Source organism: Cebidichthys violaceus, unplaced genomic scaffold, assembly GCF_023349555.1.
Source record: "Cebidichthys violaceus isolate CVI_PGR_0920_01 unplaced genomic scaffold, fCebVio1.0.p SCAF_27, whole genome shotgun sequence".
NCBI lineage: Eukaryota > Metazoa > Chordata > Actinopteri > Perciformes > Stichaeidae > Cebidichthys > Cebidichthys violaceus.
In genome coordinates, this window is record NW_027176450.1 from 1,665,993 (window position 1) to 1,688,743 (window position 22,751).

Here is a 22,751-nt window from a genome sequence, read left to right on the forward strand (position 1 = left end):
GACCTAACAGACATATATTTAAACAAAAATCTTTTTCTCAATTACAGAAGAAACTTAAACCCAAATCCACCTCTGTTGCAGGAGGAGCAGAGTTCAAAGACATTAAGCAATCTGCATTAACAGCTCTCATTTTTTGTACAACATTATTGCTAAACCCATTTGGAAATCCAACCTTTGCATTGTTTCTGTGTGGATTCATGGACAATGACACAGGCGGGTTAGATGGACTTGGAACAAGAGCCAAGGAGGTCTCGGTCGTCGACATGCCAATTAGCAGCTTTTTTTTCCAGGAAGGAGTGGTCCTGCAGCATAAGAATGTGTCACCCAGCGCAGTCTTCAATGGCCTTCTTCAGATTCCTAGAGGATCTGTAACCACGCATGGCATAGCTGAAGAATTATGGTTTGTGCGGACTTTACACTGAAGTAGGACACATCTTCTGTCCAGCAGTTCAGCTTTTGAAATTAAAATGTCAAAAGCTAAACTTTAAAAAAAAAAAAAAAAAAAAAAAAAAAAAATATATATATATATATATATATAATTTATTTTTTTAATTTTAAAAGATTTCAGTGATCAGTTCAGCTTTTGACATTTTAATTAAAGGCCATTGAAGACTGCGCTGGGTGACACATTCTTATGCGATAAGAATATATATATATATATATATATATATATATATATATATATATATATATATATATATATATATATATATATCCTGGAGTTTGGTTTGGATTGCTTAGTTCTCGTTTCCATAGTTTTTGTCATGATGTCTTTATTATTATTATTATTATAATAATAATAATAATAATAATAATAATAATAATAATAAGTATTGATTTTAATGACATATATGGTCTTTCTGACGCGTCACGTGACTAGGAGCGCGACTATCTGCCCATGTACAGTACGCAGCTACGGAAGCCTTAGAAGTTCACGCAACTAGCGAGCTAGCTTCCTAAAAAATGGCCAGCTGGGGAAGGCTCAACGCCGTCTTGAGGAACGCTTTGAGGAGCCCTCGGTCTCTGAAAAGTTTAGCACTGCGCCGAGCTGTCGGACCCGGTATTCTGGGGTCAGTTATTGGAACTGGGGTTATCTGTTATTACCAGTATCATGCGAACAACAGGACCCTGCCCTTCGCCGTTCATGCCGAGGTTCCAAAAGTGAGTAATAAACACGGTTAATAAAAGTTCCTATGGTCGCAACTGGAGCGCACTCATGTGACAACTTTTCGTTTCGCATGCCTGAGGGTTTCAAATATTGAGTAAAATGCTGATAAAAACAAATAATAGCGACCCACATTAATATTTACAGAAAGGGCGTAAAATACAATCCCCCCACCCCCCGCTGTCACCCACCGACACACCGCTATCAGGACAACAATGAGTGCTCGCATTGTTCGGTAGCTTACGGTCTCTTTTATTATGTATTACACCTGCTGTGCCGTTTCAGGAAGCTGCTGCAGCTCCCCGGCCGTCCGCCAGAAAGATCCGTTTCAACCAGTTCGCCTCGGTGGTCTACGAACAGGAGCCCTACATGACCCCGAGAGATTTCCTGTTCTCGGTGATGCTGGAGAATGTTGACCGTAAGGCTGCACTGATGTCCAGTCGGTGTTTATAGTCCCCGTCTACTGACGGTTATAGTCTAGTCTGTCCTACCAAGGAGAAGACAAATCTGACAGCTGACTTAGACACTGTGGTTGTGGTTTCCTTTTGTTCACCTGCAGATATATAGGGCCAGAAGACCTATTTATACTATTGGCCTATTAGCCCTAAAAGGCTTCATTTTGGAAATACAGAAATTAAACAAAATTATGTTGCACATCCTTTCCAGTGATGTGACTCCAGTCAGATATTGAGATTCATTCTTGACATTCAGATGTATAAAACCAAAGTGCATGGGAAAAAAGCAGGTGTAATGCCTGCCATGTGCTTTCATTTATTAAGGTGTGTTGTTGTATTCTTATTAACAATTCTTCCCTCTTTCTTTTCATGTAGGAAAGCTGCAGAAGAGAATTTTAACAGCAAAAGTATGCTTCCACCATCACAATGTGTAAAAACGTTAGTTTCAAACTGCGCGTGTAGAACACAGTCGTCAGTTTGTGCCGTTACCTGTTTGTTGTTGCCGTCTTTGCAGGAAGTTGACGGCATGCTGGGGGCTGCCTCTAAAGCTCAGGCTGGTAACGAGCTGTTCAGAACCATCGGCGACAACGGTGAGTCTTTTGTGTGTCGATGGCTAACACAAACATATGTTTGTTGGTTATCGTATTTCCTGAGCATAATTCAGCGGACATTTCTTTGCAGGTTTGATATCCTACACAGAGTATCTGTTCCTGCTGACCATCCTGACCAGTGAGTAGAATTCCCCCCCCCCCACAAACACCTCTCAGTGATGTGCTAAATGGATGCATGTGCATATTCTTCTCTTCTGCAAGAATAGTTGTCCCCCCCACCCCCTCTGTTGGTTGTCCAAGCTTTTGCACACCTGCACATGTCAGCGGAGCAGCTGTTGACCTGATTTGCGTTTTAACGCTTTTTTCCAGGCTGTGTCGAAAGAAGTGCCGCTTTGCCCTACTGACCGAGTGGGTTGATTCGTGTGTGTGTGTGTGTGTGTGTGTGTGTGTGTGTGTGTGTGTGTGTGTGTGTGTGTGTGTGTGTGTGTGTGTGTGTGTTAAATATACAGATATAGTTCACATAACTGACGGTGCATTACTGTTGCAGAGCCGCGCACAGGATTTCACATAGCTTTCAAGATGCTAGATGTTGACGGCAACGAGCACGTGGACCAAAAGGAATTCCTCAAGGTAAGACCCCACACATATATAATTTTTTTTCTTATCGGCAATCGCGTGTGTGTGTGTATTCAAATTTCAAAATATCTGCCACTTTTTTAATGCTGCCTCAAGCACTGATGCCACCACGGTTGTAAGTATGGACCATGATGCCACGTGAAGGTGAGGGAGAGCCGCACTGCGAGCCATTTTATCCACCGGTCGTATGTTTGCATTTCTTCAGCCTGAGTCGGCGCCTCAGTTTAGTCCATTTATTTCAAGCCACTTGATATTTTTGTGTCTGTTCCAACCAGACTTGTTCTCTTTCTGCTGAGCCCAGATCAGGACCGGGCCATGTAGTGCATGTTGGCACGCTATGCACCTTGTGTCGTATTCTCATGTTGTGAACAAGCCCAAAGCATTGAGTAAAAGAGAAGAGGTGCACGGCTTGTCATCTGCTCCAGTGTCTGCTGTGTGTGACGTAGATGTAGGTTATGTCTCTGGTTTTATCAGTAAAATACTCCTTTATTTGTTCATTTCTTATGGTAGTTCAGGGATGAGAGATCTATGTTCACATTTAGCCATTTAATAAAATCCAGTGCAGAAGGTCCTTCTTAATTTCTCTGGTTAAATGTTAACATTGTTTTGATTTGTTGTTCTTCTGAAGCTGAAGAATATCATTGGGAAAAGTAAAATGAGAGTCCCCAAGGACAGCACAGAGGTGGGTATTCACGTTCCCTTCAAAGGAAGCTTGATTTTAGTCACTTTTAAGCATCGCTAAAGCAGAGTATTGTCAGTTGTCATAGTAACAAAGCTTTGTGTGGTTGTACATTCCCTGGATGTTTACAGAAACCAGCGGAGGAAGGGGAAAGCGCCAACACTACTCTGCAGGCCTACTTCTTCGGCAAGAGAGGAGAAAACAAGTTGCAGTATCGGGAGTTCTGCAGGTGAGGAAATCACACACACACACACACACACACACACACACACACACACACACACACACACACACACACACACACACACACACACACACACACACACACACACACACACACACAAAATCGAGACAAAAAATAGACTTCATTGTGAAGAATGCCACATATTTCTTACCTATAGTCTCTTCTGTGACTAGCTGGTATTGACGTGACCAACCTCAGCATTACTCCTGGCTCTTAAAGCATCTCTGTTCCTCAGGTTCATGGAGGACCTGCAGGCTGAAGTTCAGGAGATGGAGTTCCTGCAGTTCTCCAGAGGTATGGACACCATGCGAAGAGAGGACTTCGCCGAGTGGCTGCTCCACTACACCAACGAAGAAGACAACGAAGTCTACTGGCAAAACATCAGGAGGAGGATCCCTGCCGGCCAGGTTAAAGGACGTCCCCTCACAAAAATGCTGTCAAAAGGTCTTTCAGTGTAGCACACGGGTGAAGTGAAACTTTTGTCTTGCAGAGTATCACATTTGATGAGTTCAAAGCCTTCTGCCTCTTTGCCAACAACCTGGAGGATTTTGCCTTTTCCGTGAAACTGGTGACTGGAGCCAACCGTCCCGTTGGAATGGGTGACTCCTCCCTGTTGATCAGAATGTGGACAGTTTTCTCTGAACACTATATGCAGTAGGTGACGGCATTATTTCCTCCCTCTCTTCACAGCCCAGTTCAAACGAGCCGTGAGGATTGCCACAGGCCACAATCTGTCCGAGAATGTGCTGGACACGGTGTTCAAACTGTTCGATATGGACGGAGACAACTGCCTGAGCCACAAGGAATTCATGGGTGTGATGAAAGACAGAGTGCTGCGAGGTCTGAAGGTGAGTCCGTCCGTTTCTATTTATAGCTGCACGTACATCTTTCTAAAAATTTTGGGAAAAATCTCTCTCGTCTGTATGCTAAATATGGACCTACAGTCAGTAGCCAGTTAGCTTAGCATAAAGAAAGGAAACAGCTAAACTGGTTCATTCCAAAGGGAATAAGGTCCGCCCACCGGCGTCTCTAAAGCTCACTAACTAATCAATCTGCAACTCTATGCAGAAAATCTCTCTCATCTCATCTTCAACCGCTTATCCGGGATCGGGTCGCGGGGGCAACAGCTCCAGCAGGGGACCCCAAACTTCCCTTTCCCGAGCCACATCAGCCAGCTCTGACTGGGGGATCCCGAGGCGCTCCCAGGCCAATTTGGAGATATAGTCCCTCCACCTGGTCCTGGGCCTCCCTCGGGGTCTCCTCCCAGCTGGTCGTGCCTGGAACATTGAGGCGCCCAGGTGGCATCCTTACCAGATGCCCGAACCACCTCTATGCAGAAAATGTTTAGCATATTTCCCAAAATTGCAGAACCATTCTGCTAACAAGTTATTTAATTAAGTAATCATCAAATCAGGCGATGAAATTAGAGTAAAAAAATGACTTTTTGTGGTTTCTTATCCCCTTTGGATGTACAGACTACGATTGATGTCCATTTTGAATTCACTGTTAAATTTTAAGCATGGTAAACAATTTGCAAAAATAAAAATCCTTTTTTTTTTTTAAATCAGTAGATATCTTCTAAATTGCTCCCAGTGCTGTCCGATGGGTTAACCAGCATCTTGCCCTCAGGTGCAGCATCAGAACGGCCTCTCTGGCTATTGGAGATGCGTGAAGCGAGAGACCCTGAAAGCAGCCCAGGAGGCCCTGGGGGGGGACACCGGGTGCCCCTTCTGAACCACCGCGGTGCTCCATGGACGCTCACTCATAACTACTGCTCACTTTTGTAGCTTATAACCAACCACGTCAGGATTAGAAAAGGGTTTACGCCACTATCTACAAATGATACGTTTACAGATCAACAATCTATTGTCAGATGTTAGCTTTAGAACGGGTTCTAGTTGTGGTGTTTACAATAAAAAAAAAATGTATTGTTTGGTGCAGTGAACTGGTCTTTGTACCTAATCAAGTCATGCATTTAATAATCAGAATGGCTTAATGCTTTTAAATGACGCTTGCAGTTGACACACTTCCACATCCAAGCAGTGTCTAGACTGTTCAGTTCCTTCAGGTTCAAGGGCTTGATGCTAATACAGTGGACATTAATGCATTTTAAAGGGTTGATTTTCTGGTGTGGGTTTTTTCATGTTTTTTTGTCAAAATATTTATCAAATAAAGTTACATAAAAATGTCCGTCTCAACATTGTGCTGCACTTCTGAGAATGAAAGAATAAAGCGGCTAGGACTCATAACTATTTTGTAATTTATTGTAGAATTGACCCATTCAGGTCACATGAGTATGTGGGTTAACCATTGAAGATTGTGGTGCTAAGTATCTTACCATACATACAATTCCAAAAAAGTAAATAGAAAAAAAGACAAGCTTACCTCTGTGATAGATGAACAAATTAGTGACTGATGCCGAGGTCATCAGTGAGTACAGCATACACGGCTACAATACAATAAAATGACATTGAGCATGAAGCCATCTTTGGTCTTCTTATAACTATAAACAAATACATAGAAATTTGTATTGTATCAAAAATAGAAATTACATAGCCATATTGAAAGTAAATTCACATTTTTGACATACAATAACAGGAGAATACCTAAGAGACATATTGTGGGATTACATTTTTTTTTCTTTTTTTTCCTCTCAATCCTTGGCTTTTAAGGACCTAATGGTTTTGCCACATTTTGAACATTCATTTGTTTTAGTTTTTTTAGAAAGAATTGCATGATTCTGTCAATGATTCTGTCATCCGTCTGTACAGAACATGTCTAACAAATACGAAGGACAAAATAGATTGTCGTTTCTACAACAAGCATGTCTTTCTATCCTGGGCTTTGACGACAAGGGGCCCGCTGAGAGGCCTCCGCTGCTCTGGAACAAAGAGGGGAAGAGATTTGGTTCAGGACTCGACATTCGGTTGTGACGTAAGCAGGTGAGGCAAGGCCCCTGACAGACGGACGCGTCCCTCTTCTTTAATCAGCGGTGTGTGTGTAGCTGTTCTCCTGGGGTTCAGAGTCATTCTGTTCTCAGAGGCACACATGATGAACTGCAGCCAAAGTGGACCTCTGCTCTAGATAATAGGGAAGTGCTTTCAAAGTGTTTGATCCACTGTGGGGGGGGGGGGAAGAAGAGAAATGTGTCAGGATTTGTTAACATGTTAAACAACAGTAGGGTAACAATGGGTCTGTCTTCTCTAATGGAGCAGTGAGGTTTTTTAGGCTAGTTTTAGCTGCTTGGGCGGCGTTACCTTTAGACATAATGTAGTCGTGGCGCAACTAATTTTATCAAAACACAAAAACAACCGTACGAGCTGTCATGATTGTAGAAAGGATCTATTTATGTGGGAGTGGAGAGAACGTGGTCTACACGGGGGTCTGCAGGTCTTGAATTAAAGCACTAAATTCAGTTCCCTCAAAAAAGGCACAGACAGAAACAGACATTATGCATCTATAAACCACAATTTTAGAGAGGAAAATTAATTGATTAATTCATCCATCAATGTTCTGCCACTCATGCCGGATCCAGGTCACATTAATTGATCACTTATATTACTAGAAACCTTTGGAACATGTTGCTGCAGAGTACAACAATGTGAGATAAATGTCAATAAATTCCTTAAAAGCCTTTTGCATTTAAATTTGGTGAACCCTGCAGAAAGCCCGAGGTGTAATATTAGAGACGTGTCTACAACATCCAGTACAGCACATGAAGTACAGCGGTTATCTCATGGTACTGTACTGCCAGAGAAACTGAGGCTGTGGCAGACACAACGATGTTTGGTTTATTTATTTGAATTTTCAGAGCATCTTGTGAATTTCCCTGCCTCCATCTGATCTCTAAATGAGCATCAAACTACTGAGAGCTCTGTTGGCACTACGACAGACGACACCTTTGTTTAATGTGTACGTAACAAACGGGCTGATCATGTGCAAAACCCGCAGATTTGCAATTATTATGCTGATTACATACTGAATAAACATATTATCACCAATATCACCTTTGTGTATTGTGTAGTTTAAAAGACAACATCCCTTCGGTGCTGATGTAACTGAGGGAGCGTGAAGAATGACAGATGACCTGCTTTGCAGATCAGCCACACTCGCTTCTACTGCTATGCCTTTTTAAGCTAAGCTGAATTAATAGAAAATTTAAAAAACAAAAACAATACCACGGTTGGTAACGCTGATATTGTTTCTTAATTCCAATTTCTTTTTGGGGACTTTTTGTTTTGATTAGTTCAACCTGTTTTGGTTGTCATCTTTAAAATACACACACAGTTCATTTAAAGAAATGGTTCATTAGTACCCAGCTCAGTCGGCACTAGAACATAACTGCACCATGCTGTACTTCCCTCCGTCTGTCTGCCTTGCAATTGCCAGTCGAACCTCATCTCCCTGCATGCATGTCTTCCATTGTGGTTTTGCTGTGTCTCTGTGTTGAATGTCTTAATAGTACTTGACAATGTAGTACAAGAGTGTCCTGAATGATGTTTCTACTGGTATTAATATTCTCTCTTCTATTGTTCCCACATGCTTGTTAAGGGTTAATGATGCATAACTTTGTAATCTTATATTTAGTGTTTTAGGGTGACTTTGTAACAACTGTCCAGGGACCACGGATGAAAAATAGCCTCTTGGCTAACTCTGGCACATTCACAGGAATGTTATATTAATGTGCACTGTCCCTACCAAATAAGCAATCAAATATGTTTTGTTAAAGCTGATGTCCATCCCTATCAGCACAGCTGCATCCCTTGTGTTCACTGATATAAGAAAGACGTTAGAAGCGGGGGTTTTCTCATCGTCTTACCATTCACCACAACAAGATGGAGACGTCAAGGGTCGCTCTCCTTCTTCACCGTCACGTCTCCGTCTCCGGCCAGGATGGTCGAGATCTCTCCCTGCATGAAGGCCCAAGGCACGGAGGATCCGGCCAGGGGACAGCGCTCTCCGCTGGGGCAGTACACCTCCCCACCTTGACCTTGGCTGCGGATGAACCCCCGGGTGCAGGGGAAGCAGAACTTGTGGTGCGGGACGGAGGGACACTGGACAAAGTGGGTGTCCTCCAAGCGCTCTCGGCAGAGGGTGCAGCAGAGCAGAGTGCCCTGAGCGTTGCTCGTGGACTCCCCGGCGCCGGCGTTGCTGCTCTGCCCCGCCGCACTCAAGCCCTGCCCCAAGGCTGCCTGGGAGACTGAGGTGGATGCAGTGGAGGGGCTGCCACTGGTGGGGCGCCCGGCCGAGGAGGAGTGGGCTGTGGACATGCCGGGGCTATCTCTGGCCATCTGGCTGGAGCTCAGGCTGTCTGCGACTCCCATGAGCGCCGAGATGGGCGAGGGCTGGCTGTGTAAACGGGGCGGGCCTTCTTGTGGGGCGGCCATGCCAGGAAGCGGTTCCATGCCGGAGTAAGCACCTCGGGGCCAGGGCTCTCTCGCTGGGTGATCGGGCCTCCCTTCGCTCTCTCCATTCTCGGAGCCTGGGGAGGCCTTGCGGCGCCGAGTTGTGCTCTTCGCTGGTACAGAGCGTCCGGCGGTTGCCATAGGCAACCCTGCATCCAGCTGGGGCAGGACCTCTGGAATTGGGGGCTCTTTAAACATGCGCACACCATCATTCAGCAGCTCAGACAGCCCACGCCAGTCTCCCGTGCCCTGCCGCTTCTCGTATTCCACATAGCGTAGCCCAGAGTTCACCGCTTTACCTGCGTCTTTGGCTGAGTCGCGGAACATCTGCCTGACCAGGTCCGGGACTCCCGAGAAGATCATCCCAGAACCGGCGGGGTACTCCACAAACACCTTCAGCTCAAACTCCGGCATTGTGCTGGTGTCAAAGGCCAGAACGCGGCCCATCAGATTGTGGTCTTTCCTGAAGCGCACGTTAAAGGGGACGCAGCTGCTCAAAGCTACGAGCACGTCCCGGACTGCTTTGGGACGGTTCGGCCAGCCTTCGACCCTGCTACGAGCCACCTCATTCAGTTCTGCCATCACTTCATTGTTCCTCCACAATGCGGGATCTATACCCACCAGAGCAGAGGTGCTAGCTCCCACGCCCAGGGACACAACCTGTCTTCTCCCAGTGTCGCCCATTATGGGGCCAGCTGAGACAGCAATTGGTGTGGCCCCTGTCCTGGAGCCTGACAAGGGGGCTAAAAGCCCATGAGGGGCCGCTACTAACCCCTGAGCTATCAAGGCATGGGATATGGTGCCATGGAGACTAGGAACTGCCCCAACTATAGCCCGACGTGTGTTTGGGCTCTGTCTGCTGCCCTCTGACAGGGCCACATCTTCAGCTCTGTGCAGGCCATTGGGTAGGCGAGAAGACACCCCATACTCACCCCTCCCCCTATCCATACGCTCTCCATGCTGCCGCCCTGCTTCAAGGGGCCCAGCCGAGCTGGGTTTGCCCTGCTGAGGACCGGGGGACCGGCCGTCTAACACTCCATGCGTGCTCTTCAGTTGCCTGGCAGTTTCGATGAGGAGCTCTATTCGGTCTGCCCCGTCGTAGTTGACACATCCCCGGCACACGGCCTCACTGAACTCCCACAGCATGGCCCAGGGCATTTTGGGCAAATCGCAGAGGTAGCACCATTGCCGTCTGGAGGAAGGCTGCGAGGCGGAGGACATGTTGTTTACAGGCCCTCGACCAAACTTTCTTCGGAGGCCTACACGTTACGATCTGCGTTTGTCAACAATTCTTCAATTCTCAGACACCACCACGCCACGCGCCTCGCATTTTATGATGGAAATGAAACGAAAAAATTAGCTCAAACCGCAACCGTTGACGACGGCATTTAAAACTTGGCGACGTCTTCTTTCTCGATTTGTTCGTGTCGGTCTGTGTGGAAGGAAGTAAAATGTTATAAGACACCGGAAACACCTACGCGACTGAGGCTCAAGGCACAATGGGAGTTGTAGTTTTTTCTTACACCACTTTCTTTTCTCTAGTATTGTGAACACTACGTTGTACGAACTACGGAATAAAGGTTCGTAGGAATGCTATGTAAGTGATGAAACGAGAGGTATAAGGAGGTTTACATACAGTTAATGAGAACAGACCTATCGGAGTTGCTGGAATACGCACTTCTAAATTAACTACAATAGTTAACGTAAGCTAACGTTACCTGTGTCAAGTTAGAAACACTTTCCTATTCTTCATACCCGTTTATGAAACGTTACTTGGTATAAACTGTTGGTTGGGGAGCAGGAAAAGTGCTGTTCTAGTGCAAATAGCTAGCTAGTATGTTTTCCAGAAGGTTGTGATTCTCACAGATGAAGCCCATGCGAATTGTTTTAAAGCTCCAGAGAAAATCTAGTACTTGGAGTTTATATATATATATACTTTTTCTACATGTGTCAAAGTGAAAATGGTCCTTCAATGTTTTGACAAACTGTTTTATGTATGTGTTCAACTTATTTAGAAAACTGCGTTCTATTTATTTTTGACTGTATGGAGAAATATAATGTTACAAATATAGATTATGAATACAGCCAGCAAATAATCCAAACAGCGAGGCAACACTAAATAAAGTGTGGTCTATGGTTAAAAAAAACAAGTATATTACATAGACACTGTATATACTTAGCTCAAGTGTAATTAGGATGTTCTGAGAAAAACATGCTTAAAAAATGTAAACATATTTAGGTGAATAAGTAAAAAGGGCAATTATTATTTTTCTTTTCATTTTTGAAGTGCTTTAATTCATCTAGCACTTTTGAATACAAACAGTGATACTGAAAATAATGCAGTGTAGGTCTGAGTGCATTATGCTACACAACCTGTGTGTATAGATGGGGCCTCTGCCCGATCCAAGCTACCTAATGCTGGTATGTGGAAACTGAAACGACTAACTTTTAGTTAATTGAGTTATTCCAGCCAAGGTTGTATTCACAGTATTGTTTACTATAAAAGGTGACAACTTGACAATGACATTTTGACAGTGGCTAAACAGATAATCAGCTCCTTCATCTTCATGATGATAATCCTTTATAGTCCAGGTATCAACATACAGAAGGCACCCTAACCACTTCAGGACAGGGATGTCAAAAAACTACAGCTGCTTCTTTGTAAGAACTTACCAATTCATTTTGACTTCCATGTGATCGTGGATGTTTCCCTCTGAAGAAATGATGAACGATACAACACAAATCATCTCTGTAGATGTGAACACTGGTTATATCAGTATTCCCATCATGGTTACTGTTCACTTGATTTAGAAAAACAAAACTGAGGTCCACATTGAATTACTTCAGGGTAGTGTTTTTTTTTTTACTTTCTTCAAATCTAGTGTCGGGAACGTACAAAATAAAACTGATTGAAAAACATGATCAAAGTAAATACATCATACAAAATCATAGTTCAAGTAACATGTTCTAAAGCAAAGCTGTCCTAGTTTTTGTCAATACTGATCGAATGTTTTAATGGAGCGTGACAACAGAACTGTGGAGAACACTATGCAAGACACGAAACATTACAAATGGTTTGTGGGGAGAGTGTTCAGTTGGCATGGTGTGTGGTTGAGAAACACAGCTTCAGTGTGTAGGGGTAAGGCCCACCTGGAAGAGGAAAAAGGGGGAAAAAAAGCATGCATTATAAAGATTAAGGACAATATGAAGGCTATAAAATGTACAGTATATCGTAAAACTACACAACCAGCATATAGAAACAATGTCAACAATATGTTATTGTAAAGAGATGAGAACCTACTGGGATTTTTCATCTGGAAATGATTAATCAGAGCTAGGGCTTCCATGGCATCATTGATGGATTCCCACTCCAGGAGGCCAGATGAACTTCGCTCACCTTTTGTACCACACACACACAACATGACTGATGAGATTATTAAAATAAATAATACTCCACTGTGTATTCATGTTTTTTAATTATTAGACACATCTAACTACTACTACTACTACCATCACCACCCGGTTCTACTTCACTTTTTAAAAGTATATGAGACAGAATCTTATAGAATATTATTAATTGGAAAGTCAAAGCGCACTTTAACAAAGCCAGTATATACTATTGGCCTGGTTGTAACTCATAGCACTCACTCTTTCCGGTGAAAAGTTTCACACTTGTGGGGCTCTTGATTCCCAGTTCTTCGCAGGCCTGGAAGGAAAGACCAGTTTTAGTGGAAATTTGAGGCGGTGGTGTGTGTGAAAGATCTGCACTTCACAGATGGAACCCCGGTGGCTCTTCTTACCTGGTTGAAGATGTCTGGAGAGATGTCGGGCTGTGCATTGAAGAAGTGTAGGACATTGCTGGGGTGCTGGATTCGGTTCTTGGCCGCCTGCTCTGGGGAGGTGAAGCGGTTGTTGCGGGATCCATGGAAATCTTTGAAGCTGCTGGTGTTGTCCTCCAGCTGGTAGCACTGTCCTGGTACAATAGCCTGCTGCTTGGACACACTGCCAGGGGGAAAAGTCAGAGGATGTTCCTCTGTTTATCTAGCTCTGCATCTTTTATGTTTAATAGTCTATATCATGTTTTGTAAAAGTTTGGACAACTGCTCTTACCAAACGTTGAGTTTCTGTCCAAAAAGGAAGTTGTTGTTGAGGTGAGTGATGGCCCTGTCCACAGAGTAACAGTCTCCCATCTCCACCATTGCCGCTCCAGGCTTACTCTTCATGAACTTAATCTGAAGGAAGAAAAATATCTAGCTGACTCGCACACAAAAGGACAAAAAAAAAGAAGCATGAAACTAGTTCTGTGAATGGCAATTATTTTCATTACCAATGAAGTCTATTCGTTTATTGAGGCCATTTCTTCAATTTACCTATTTTGTTTAACAGTCTAAAACATGAAGATGTAAAAATCACTAGTTATTTACTAATATTTTGGCAGGAAAAAATTTAAATTATAAATCAGTTAAAGATTAATTATACGCACATCCCGGAGGTGTTCTATTCAACTCCATCAATCACTATCAAACAAATTCATTACATATGCAGCCATCAATGTATGGTGTCTAATGACTAATACTTCAAAGGGGTTTGGTTGGCAGCATTTCACTCACCCTCTCCACATTGCCGTAGAGGCAGAAGATGTTGAAGACCTTGTCGGCGTTGACCTTAGCGGGCTCGAGGCCATAAACCATAAGAACCGGGGAGTCGGCGTGAGGGCCGTACTCAGGGGGTGGTGGTCCATAACTAGGGCCGTAGCGCTGGCTGCCGCGACCACGCCCGCCCATACCTGGCCCCATGCGGTGGGGAGGAGGCGGGCCGTAGCTGTCCTCATTGTAGCCATGATAACCTCCTTGTGGGCCAGCTTAGTTAGAGGAAAAACAACATTTGAGATACAGATACAGTCTTGGAGTGTGATCCATTCCTCTAAATGGCAGACCAATTTCCTCATGGGATATTTACCATAATCAGGTGGGTGGTCTCCCAGAAGAGCCGGCTGCCTCTGGCGTTTGTTGGGATTGGCATTGGGATCTACAACGGTCAAATAAAAGTTGCCTATAAAACAGCTTCCTTGTCAAAAAATATCCAACAGGTACCGTAGCCTACTAAGGGACATGGTTGTGATTGACATGCAGCAGAGGAGGCTAATATCTTAAGTGTTCAAAAAAAAGTCTGCAGGCTCTATTTTGCTAATCTAGTGACATAATGGAGATTTTTTTTTAGCAGTGATTTTGAAAATAGCTTTCATTTTGTATCAGCCATCCCAGTACAAACACACACACCTTGTGAATTGTTCCAATTGCCTTCACCATCAGCATCTGTGCAGGTACACATATACACACGTCAAATTCAAATAAACATTAAAAAGTATAGATTTGGCAACACTGTATAAACATCCTATTACATGCTTGACAATTTTACGGAATAGACAGATCCTAGTAGAAGATCAGAGTTAAATTTGCATCAGTGCTATAAGCAGCAGTCTAAGCATGTTTTATTGAAAACTTAATTTAATAACAAATGATACGACAGACGTATAATACCAGAAGTGAATTGACATCAGTTGTTTTAACTAATTACATTGTGGAAGAATGAAAAAAAATTACACCCGATTTGTAGATTGGGCTTAAAGTAATCAACAAAAAAGTACTGATTTTTTCCAGAATATTTGATGTAAAAAAGCTCCGTCCAACCAAACCCACGGTAAATTCTCTGCGCACACAACCACCCGTTTCATGAAGGCAACTTGCTGTAGTTTAGCAGATTGAGAATCTAGTCATGGCAATTCATTATGAAAACAGCACTTAATGTTCTCATTTAAAACTGAGTGTTAGAATTGATATTAACATTGAGTACTTACTTGATTGTATACTATAATCAGCAGTATATATATATTAAAATATAGCTAGCTGCCAATCAGAAAATGTTCCTTGCTCATAACTATAGCTTGATGATGACTACACAGATTTATGAGGAGCATCAATAAGTATGAGTAAATTGAAGGGAAAAAAAAACGCTGAACCCGTAAAAGTTTCTCATGATGCATTTTTACAAACATCTCAACTTGCACTACTTTGAAAAACGCAACCCTGCCATAATCAAAATAACCATCTTACTGAGTAAAATATCCTTAAGGAGAGATCCACACTCCGTAGTGATACACTCCAGCTGGTTGAGGCTACAGTGGCTTGTCAAACATATTTTCTTAGTGTTTCACATCCGTTAGGTGAAACAGGTTTTATATTTTGGCCACAGTTAGCTTATGACATCAAATCTATTTCACATCTGTCATATAAAGTAGATTTACTATCCCAAATACAACCTTACCTGTAACCCAAATATTAATCAGCAGAATAGTTATGATGTGCATAGACACTACAGGTACACACTGTGAAATCAACACTAGGAGATTGTGTAAACGCCACAGACTGGAAATTAACTTTTTTTTGTCTGGTGGATGACAAAATCTACCAGCCACTCAACAGATTAACGTTGTTTTTTGACTGGTGGGTGAAGCAAATCTAGGAGCCACTTGCACATTCTGTGAGCATTTGGCCGGTGACTGGTGCTAATTTCCAACCCTGACTGAAACGGATGAGGAGTTAATACTAAATCAGTGGCTGCTTATAATGTGCCCTGGATTGCAGATTGCTAATTGAATGTGCAACTCAAGTCACACATCAATAAGCAATACAAGGAGAGATCACTGGGAATAGTCACCAAATATTGGGACTTTAATCACTTCTTCAAGCACGACCTCCACAACCCATTCTGCATAGAATGTTGCATTATACATACAATCGAGAATATAACAAATGTGGATATTTTTGTTCAACATATAGTGAACAGAAATACAAATTAAAAAAACTCAACCTATCTTAATTCCATTACTTGAACAGACAAAACCTAATGTGGTTAGGTAATAATAATAATAATAATGATGTGTCACCACCAGATGTGACAGCACTAAGTGCTAACAGTGCTAAACAAAATAAAAACCAACACTAAAACCAAAATCCAGATCTGTAAAATAAAATCCTAACTTTATTTAGCTTATAGTGCTACAGGACAGTAAAATCCAAATCAAACATTTTTTCCAAAAAAATAATTCCTGGATCAAAATAATTTTCAATTACTGACCCCATGCATTCCCGTGGTAGTAATGAGTGTGGTAACCCGACATGAGGTAGTATAACGAGACAGAAGATAAATAAATACATTATAGAATTCAGAGCCAGTTTGTCAATTACATTACTTAAAACATTATGACTGTAATGTAAATCTGTTGCTTGCTGGTGTTGCAATGGGCCTTTACCATATTGTAGTATTAACATGATGGCTAAACAAGTCAACAACAGTCATGTTGTTTTAGTTTCACAATCATTTTCTACTTTTAACCATCAAGTCAGATTATGAATTCATTCTGTCAAGTACTTACAGCACCACACATGGAGCATGGGACACAGTGGGCAGGTAGGGGGCAGTCTTCAGCAAGGATGCTACCTGCCAAACTCTTGACTCCAGCCTCAACTCATTTTCCCTCTCGAGTCTTTTCTTCCTTCTTCCCTTCCTTGTATCCCAACCACCAGAAAGAAAAGTACATCCACACATCCATGCTGGGTTTTGACTTGCTGCCGGTTTGTTTTGAGAGTTGCTATTCAAAGGGCTCATTTCCAGCTTACCGTGCTCTGACCACAAAGCAGGATATTTGCACCGTTTGAGAATGGGCTGTCTGTCCACAGACACACTGAGCCAAACCTGCATCACACGGGAGGCGTTAAAGGCATCAACTATGGGCCAGTGCAAAAAAAGGGAAAATGAAACAACGCAGAAACAACACAAGAACAGCACAGAGAGGAGGAGGGGAAATGGGGAAGAAGGTACAGGGGAAAAAACAAAACACCAGAGTCCATAAATGTAGGAAGCTTTAGGAAAGAATTTTGAATCTGTTTGCCTCTGTGCTTGTATGCTTGATAGGTGTTTGATGCTTGTGTCTTCATAGGCCCCCCCGTGGATATTTCTTCTCATGTAAAAAATGGACGCTCACGTGATGCTTGCTTATTTGGTTTAATAGCTGTCAGCCACTGGCAAAGTGAAAAAGGCATCTAGTGCTCGACAATAAGTCATCTGGAATATCTGCGTGACGATGTGCTGTCATGGCGGTTCAGCTGTGTGTTGCCGTGGATATTCGGCTCGTTGTGTTGTGTTCGCCCAAGGATGGTAGAGACGAGCGGTATTAGCATCTGAGAAAGGGAATGGCCTCTTTTGTTTGTTTACTGCCCCAGTGTGTGGTATCGTCTGTTCCCTGGTCGGGCTGAGTGTGTCTGAAAACTCCTCTGTTGCTCTGTTATGGCAGGCACATCCCAATGACCAACACACCTGACTCCCAGCCCTCATCATCAATGTGTTGTGACTCCTCGGGGGCTCTGCGGTTGAGATGTGCTGTACTGGCAGAGAGGTGGGGGTAGATGCTTATCAGTCTATCAACGTCAGTCTGTGGTGGATATGCGAGTGTCTGTTCGCGTGGCCTTGGAAGTATTTCTGTCCCTCAAAACTGAAATGGTGGCTACTGACCACCAGCAAAAGATAAAATGGACTCCCATGTCAGGTGGTGGAGGTAGGGGTGATGATGGACTTGGAATAAGGAAGTACTGAGTTGAGGTTGTGTTCCGGTATTTGTTGCCCCACTGTGTCCGATGTATGCCACAGAGCAGATTTACATTAGCTGTGGCTGTGGGTGCTGTTATGCTGTAGAAGTCGCTGTGTCTGCTTAGAGGTTGACGTAAGCCTGCATGAGTTTGCACAGTGAGGACACAAGGAGTACCTCTGGCTCGTAAGGCAGCACAAACTATAGTAAAGATGTCAAACATCTGTATAAGACTTGGAATGTACATGTTGTGGTCCTGGTACAAGAAAAACAACTACATCATTTAACAGTGATTGGCCAAAAATGAAAATAATAATTAAAAAAAAAATCCTCAATACAGATACACTTAAGTGAAGTATTTGTCTGTAATCAGGTTTAAAACTACAGCAAAATCTTATTGCTGACCACACAGAATCTAAGGCAAATGTTAATTGCATTATCATCTTCTCCATCCCATAGCCTGTAATCAGATTACTTAACAGTTTGCCTAGTTGCCTAGAGCAGTATCTTGTATTTTAACCAGTATTTCCATCACTGTAGTGGCAGAGAAGAATCTCTGTCATCACAAAGTGAGTGGCTGATTCATTTTCTTTCATGGAGGTTGCAGGCATGCAAGGAGCTTGGTTTTTAAGTTCTTGATTTTTAAACAAATTGTTTTAGCATTACATCAACACAACACATATCCAATAACAAATGCTGTAATCCATACCTTTAAAAAAACAATGTTCACATTATCTGGTCTTTGCCAAAGTTCATCAGTGTGTCTTAAAACAAATTTGACACTACAAATATTGGTTTGAAAGCTTAACAATGTAGATGACACTATGCAGCGTGTTTCTATATACGTCGTACATTAAAAGGTCCCATGAAATGTAGAATGTTCTTGTGTCCCAGATCTGTTGTTCAATGGTTGCATGCAAAACAGCAACACATTTAACCCATCATTATTTGCTAACTGTTAAGTGTTATTTTAAAAAATATTCAAAATGATCCGTCCAATAAAACTGTAAACACAGCAGTTACTGTCTCTGCTGATCGTAATGCTAACACTCAACAGCACAGTTATGTGTTTAATCTAAAATATCCCAGTGTCACCGATGGTGATCGTTGTTTATGCTCCACCTACCCTCAAACCATTAAGTCCTACCCTCGTGCAGAAATACCTGTTCAATAAATCAAAGCCTGAGAAATGTTCAAGATCTCAGGAGTCGTTTCATGGGACCTTTAACCAGAGGTGTGCCAAATGGTCTCACAAGTCAACTCAGCTGGCTAGTGCAATGTCGAATATAAGCTATGATAAAATCTCCACTATGTTAACAACAGCTGTGATAAGTCTCTGTAGTGTAAAGTAGGCAGGGCTGTGAAGGTGTGTAGCTGTGACATGCTCTGTAGGGAATGTGAGCCTGCGTAAGGAATGGTGCGCCTACATATGCTACTGTGACGAGTGCGTAGGGCTTCTCACATGCATGAGCTTGTAATTAAGGTTGGCTGCCCTTGAGGTTGCTCCTCATGCCCTTACTTTGAGCCTGCTGTGTGCCGAGAAAATGCATGAAGACTGTGAAAGGCATCGCGGGAATACTGTCTCTGACCACTGAGCTGAGTAGCGTGGTGAACAGTGGATGAAATCATTCACCTGTGATCAAAGGCAATAACCCCGGAGGCAGAGAGCCCTAACCATCCCATATAGTGGAATGAGAGGAAGAAAATAGGGGGAAGAAAGGGTCGGGGACTGCATGTTACCTTGGCCACTGAGGTTGGGGTTTGTATAGTCCCACGTGTCCTGGTCGTTCTTGAAGACATTAAGACGTGCTGGCTGTGGATTGCATTACAAAAAATCAAAACCAGTTTTCTCTCACTAACATCTACTGTTAATTCAACAGGCACCACGGTTGATGAGAAATGGCCATACGCTTACCTTGGCATACTCAATCTTTAGAGTGCAGCAGCCAGAATAGATGTCTGCTCCATTCAGAGAGGCTTTTGCCCTCTGAGCACTTTGGACCGAGTCAAATGTGGCAGCAATGAGTTAAGGTGAGGTCTCATTATGTCAAGATTTCTGAGGGGCCCGGGTTAATAATACATCAAGACAATTATAGTGTGTCCAAATGTAAATCATTTGAATCAATGTAAATCATTTAAAAGGATATTCCACCATGGCCTGAACACCATTCTTTCTGAAGATGACGATCCTCTGTACAGGTCCACAGTTGTTACAAATGGTGTAGAGCACGTCCTGCGGAAGCACACAGATAAGTTCATATAGTACTGCTAATATGGTAACCAAACTTAATTCCACAGCATTCATATCACCATTGAAAAATATCACACATGACCAAACATAACAATATACTACTTGCTAATTGTTAGCCAAATAAAAAAGATAGATTATTGACGTTTCTATAAAAAGAATTTAGTGACGTCAAAAGACGGGAAATTCATGGTAATTAAGAAAAGTATAAATTATGAAGAAAAAAAGAAAAGATGCACATGCTGCTACAACCATGCTGACGCAGAATAATAGATATGTATGCTTCAATACGGGTTTACAATGATGGACTAATTGGCAGCAGTACCTCTAAACAAACAGTAGTTTTTCAGCACTTTGAATAAAAAAAATCTAATCCCTTTATTTTTCATGAAGATAGACTCATTACTGACATTGAAAAGCACAGTTCAATGTAGAGTGATCTAGTAAATTAGTTTGTAACAATAGAGTAACGTATCTTGTTCAATAGACTACTACATAAATAAGGATGTGACACGGTCACAAGATTGTTTTGTATAATAAAGTTACCGTGGTAATGGGATAGATGGGGTTTATGACCGTGAGCAGCAGAACATTGTTGACGCTCCGGGTGTCGTCCGAGTCCCCTGGCCGGGAGATCTTTTGGCTAGTGGAGTAATTGATGAAGGCGGGGTGGCCTGCAATGTAAACCTGGTTCTCTGCCGCATATGTGACAGCATTGCAGGAGCCATTCATGTCCTCATACTCCACTAGGGCCTGCCGTTTCTTGGGCATCATAACGACAAAACTGTAAAATATTTCAAGAAGAAAATCACAAGATAGATTACTGAACCATGTTTCATTTAATAAAAGCATGAGTCACATACATTTGTATTATTACTTAGTCTAAATTTTACGCTGACTAAGGTATGTCAATATATTTTCAAACGAGATATAGGGTGACACAACACCGTTATATCCATATAGTTTGATGTTACGATACATAACCCGTTTCTTACGTAATTGTTGCATTTTATTTTGATCACGGTCTGTTTAACTAAAAAGTGCATGTAGCATCTCACATGTGGCTTTAACTTACAACTGAACATTTAGCCCACTGGAAAATACATATATGTATGCTACTCTACATGGTAGTAACAGCTTGATAGGATGACAGTAGGTCAGGACTGTGTTGACTGACTGTGAGTGCATTTAAGAGATTATGAATGCTGACAAATGAGGTCTGAAACATGATAATCACACCACTGAAGAACACAGTGAGCACGTTAAACATACAGAGACTGTAGGTGCTCAGTTATTACCTGATGGCCCCAAACTCCTGCAGGGCCTCCACCAGGTCAGCCTCCATGATGCCGTCCACCAAGCCCCTGATGTGCACCACCGAGGAGGGTAGCGGTTTATGAGGGTCATCGTAGCTCTCCTGCAAACCAAACACATAACATGATACTTGTAAGTTCATAAAATATTCCCACTACTGGTGTGAAAGCGATGAAGCCGCAGACCGGTAGAGATGAGTAACGTTAACGTTAGTTGGTCCTGAATAACGGCCCAGGACAGTGAGCATAATAAAATAACCGTTATTGCGATAGAGATTAACGTTACTAATGAACGCTTATGGTTTACTATATCCTTTTTTTATAAGTACATAAAATGGTAATTACGTGTTGTTTAGTAGCTATATAATATTTATTAGACAAACTCCGTCACCGCTTTAACGTTCTTCTATCCAGACCTGATATAACTACCGCTAACGTGGCTAGCTTCTTTATTCTAGCTGACCTAGCTGTTAGCTTAGATAGCTGCTAGATAAGCACTACTTTGTCAAGCTAAATTCCACTCTTAGAAAAGCAAAACCTAGCACATGTTAGCATAATAACACACTAACTATGAAGGCCAGAGGGAAAGCCTCACCGTTGTCATTCCTCCTTCCTCAGTTTTCTGTCTTTTCGTTGCTCTGCCGCCTTCTCCGTAGTATCGGCCCGCAGCGGCAGCCATGTTGTCCTGTCCCCTGTGCCGGGTTAGTGCTGCATTCACGATATGTGGGAGAAACGGAAAAGGTTTTTTGACATCTGAACCCAAAATTCGTATATACAGTCTCTGGAAAAGCAACGACTCAATTTTCCATTGTTTATAGCTAGTTGATTTCCGCTGGAGTTCCTAAAATCACATTGTATTCCGTTGACAAATATTGTAATTATTATACATGTGATGCATCTCCTCCAATAGTAATCAAAGGTTGGGATCACAGCATGACATTTTGAACAGCCTCAGCGCAGAGGAACACTGCCTATCTGTAACAAACCAGTCATTGCATTGTATTTCAGAATTTTCCAGCTAGGTAAAACTAGGACGTTATTATTTCATGCATACATAAGTGACCCACAATTAAATTTGTCACTGTATTGGCATCATTTGTTTGCGTTTCCAAAGGACCATTTCAGCACAACATCTCTGCCAAAAGTTGGTCCTTTGATTAGGAAGGAGAAAGAAAAAAATGTCCACCCACTTTTCCACCTCTAGTATAGTTGACCTTGTATTACACAACAACTTGAAAACTGGTTGCAGATAAGGAGGCTCCTGATCCAGCGGGATACTTGTTTTAGACCATCTCATCCTGCATGCTTTAATCTCAGGTAGTGATTTTATTGTTTTATATCTCACCTGCATGAAAAGTGTTGCTGCGTGGCTATGGTCCTCCTTCACAAAAATGACTTGAATTGTATCTGA

At 42.5% G+C, this 22,751-nt stretch overlaps 3 protein-coding genes across 3 annotated transcripts; 1 reads left to right on the top strand and 2 right to left on the bottom strand.

Annotated features, from left to right (window-relative positions):
- The first annotated feature begins 924 nt into the window (after positions 1-924).
- micu2 (mitochondrial calcium uptake 2) lies at positions 925-5,928 on the top strand. Its single transcript, XM_068721387.1, has 12 exons — positions 925-1,161; positions 1,451-1,583; positions 1,996-2,027; positions 2,135-2,210; positions 2,302-2,349; positions 2,719-2,801; positions 3,436-3,489; positions 3,618-3,715; positions 3,966-4,137; positions 4,221-4,329; positions 4,421-4,578; positions 5,360-5,928. Exons 1-12 carry the CDS (start codon positions 964-966, stop codon positions 5,462-5,464), a joined length of 1,266 nt encoding a protein of 421 aa, XP_068577488.1. The 5' UTR covers positions 925-963; the 3' UTR covers positions 5,465-5,928.
- Positions 5,929-5,967: 39 nt separating this feature from the next.
- On the bottom strand, positions 5,968-10,577 carry LOC137880195 (interferon regulatory factor 2-binding protein 1-like). Its single transcript, XM_068721386.1, has 2 exons — positions 8,550-10,577; positions 5,968-6,848 (listed from the first exon to the last, which is right to left on the bottom strand). The coding sequence occupies exon 1, from the start codon at positions 10,354-10,356 to the stop codon at positions 8,575-8,577; it is 1,782 nt and encodes a 593-aa protein (XP_068577487.1). The 5' UTR covers positions 10,357-10,577; the 3' UTR covers positions 5,968-6,848; positions 8,550-8,574.
- A 1,034-nt stretch (positions 10,578-11,611) lies between these two features.
- Positions 11,612-22,067, bottom strand: hnrnpl (heterogeneous nuclear ribonucleoprotein L). The gene is made up of 14 exons (XM_068721205.1): positions 21,936-22,067; positions 21,326-21,444; positions 20,574-20,811; positions 19,925-20,012; positions 19,695-19,789; positions 19,520-19,592; positions 14,415-14,450; positions 14,095-14,163; positions 13,746-13,996; positions 13,246-13,367; positions 12,936-13,137; positions 12,784-12,841; positions 12,437-12,532; positions 11,612-12,285 (listed from the first exon to the last, which is right to left on the bottom strand). Exons 1-14 carry the CDS (start codon positions 22,017-22,019, stop codon positions 12,227-12,229), a joined length of 1,590 nt encoding a protein of 529 aa, XP_068577306.1. The 5' UTR covers positions 22,020-22,067; the 3' UTR covers positions 11,612-12,226.
- Between the last annotated feature and the right edge of the window lie 684 nt (positions 22,068-22,751).

What these genes read in the sequence shown, in the direction of transcription:
- micu2 (XM_068721387.1), top strand. Translation starts at nt 964, where the DNA reads ATGGCCAGCTGGGGAAGGCTCAACGCCGTCTTGAGGAACGCTTTGAGG. An exon ending in CAGTATCGGGAGTTCTGCAG is followed by an intron (nt 3,716 to 3,965) that starts GTGAGGAAATCA and finishes TCTGTTCCTCAG; the next exon opens with GTTCATGGAGGACCTGCAGG. An exon ending in GGAGGATCCCTGCCGGCCAG is followed by an intron (nt 4,138 to 4,220) that starts GTTAAAGGACGT and finishes TTTGTCTTGCAG; the next exon opens with AGTATCACATTTGATGAGTT.
- LOC137880195 (XM_068721386.1), bottom strand. Translation starts at nt 10,356, where the DNA reads ATGTCCTCCGCCTCGCAGCCTTCCTCCAGACGGCAATGGTGCTACCTC.
- hnrnpl (XM_068721205.1), bottom strand. Translation starts at nt 22,019, where the DNA reads ATGGCTGCCGCTGCGGGCCGATACTACGGAGAAGGCGGCAGAGCAACG. An exon ending in CCATCTATCCCATTACCACG is followed by an intron (nt 20,013 to 20,573) that starts GTAACTTTATTA and finishes GTGCTTCCGCAG; the next exon opens with GACGTGCTCTACACCATTTG. An exon ending in TCTACGGCAATGTGGAGAGG is followed by an intron (nt 13,368 to 13,745) that starts GTGAGTGAAATG and finishes TTCTTCCTTCAG; the next exon opens with ATTAAGTTCATGAAGAGTAA.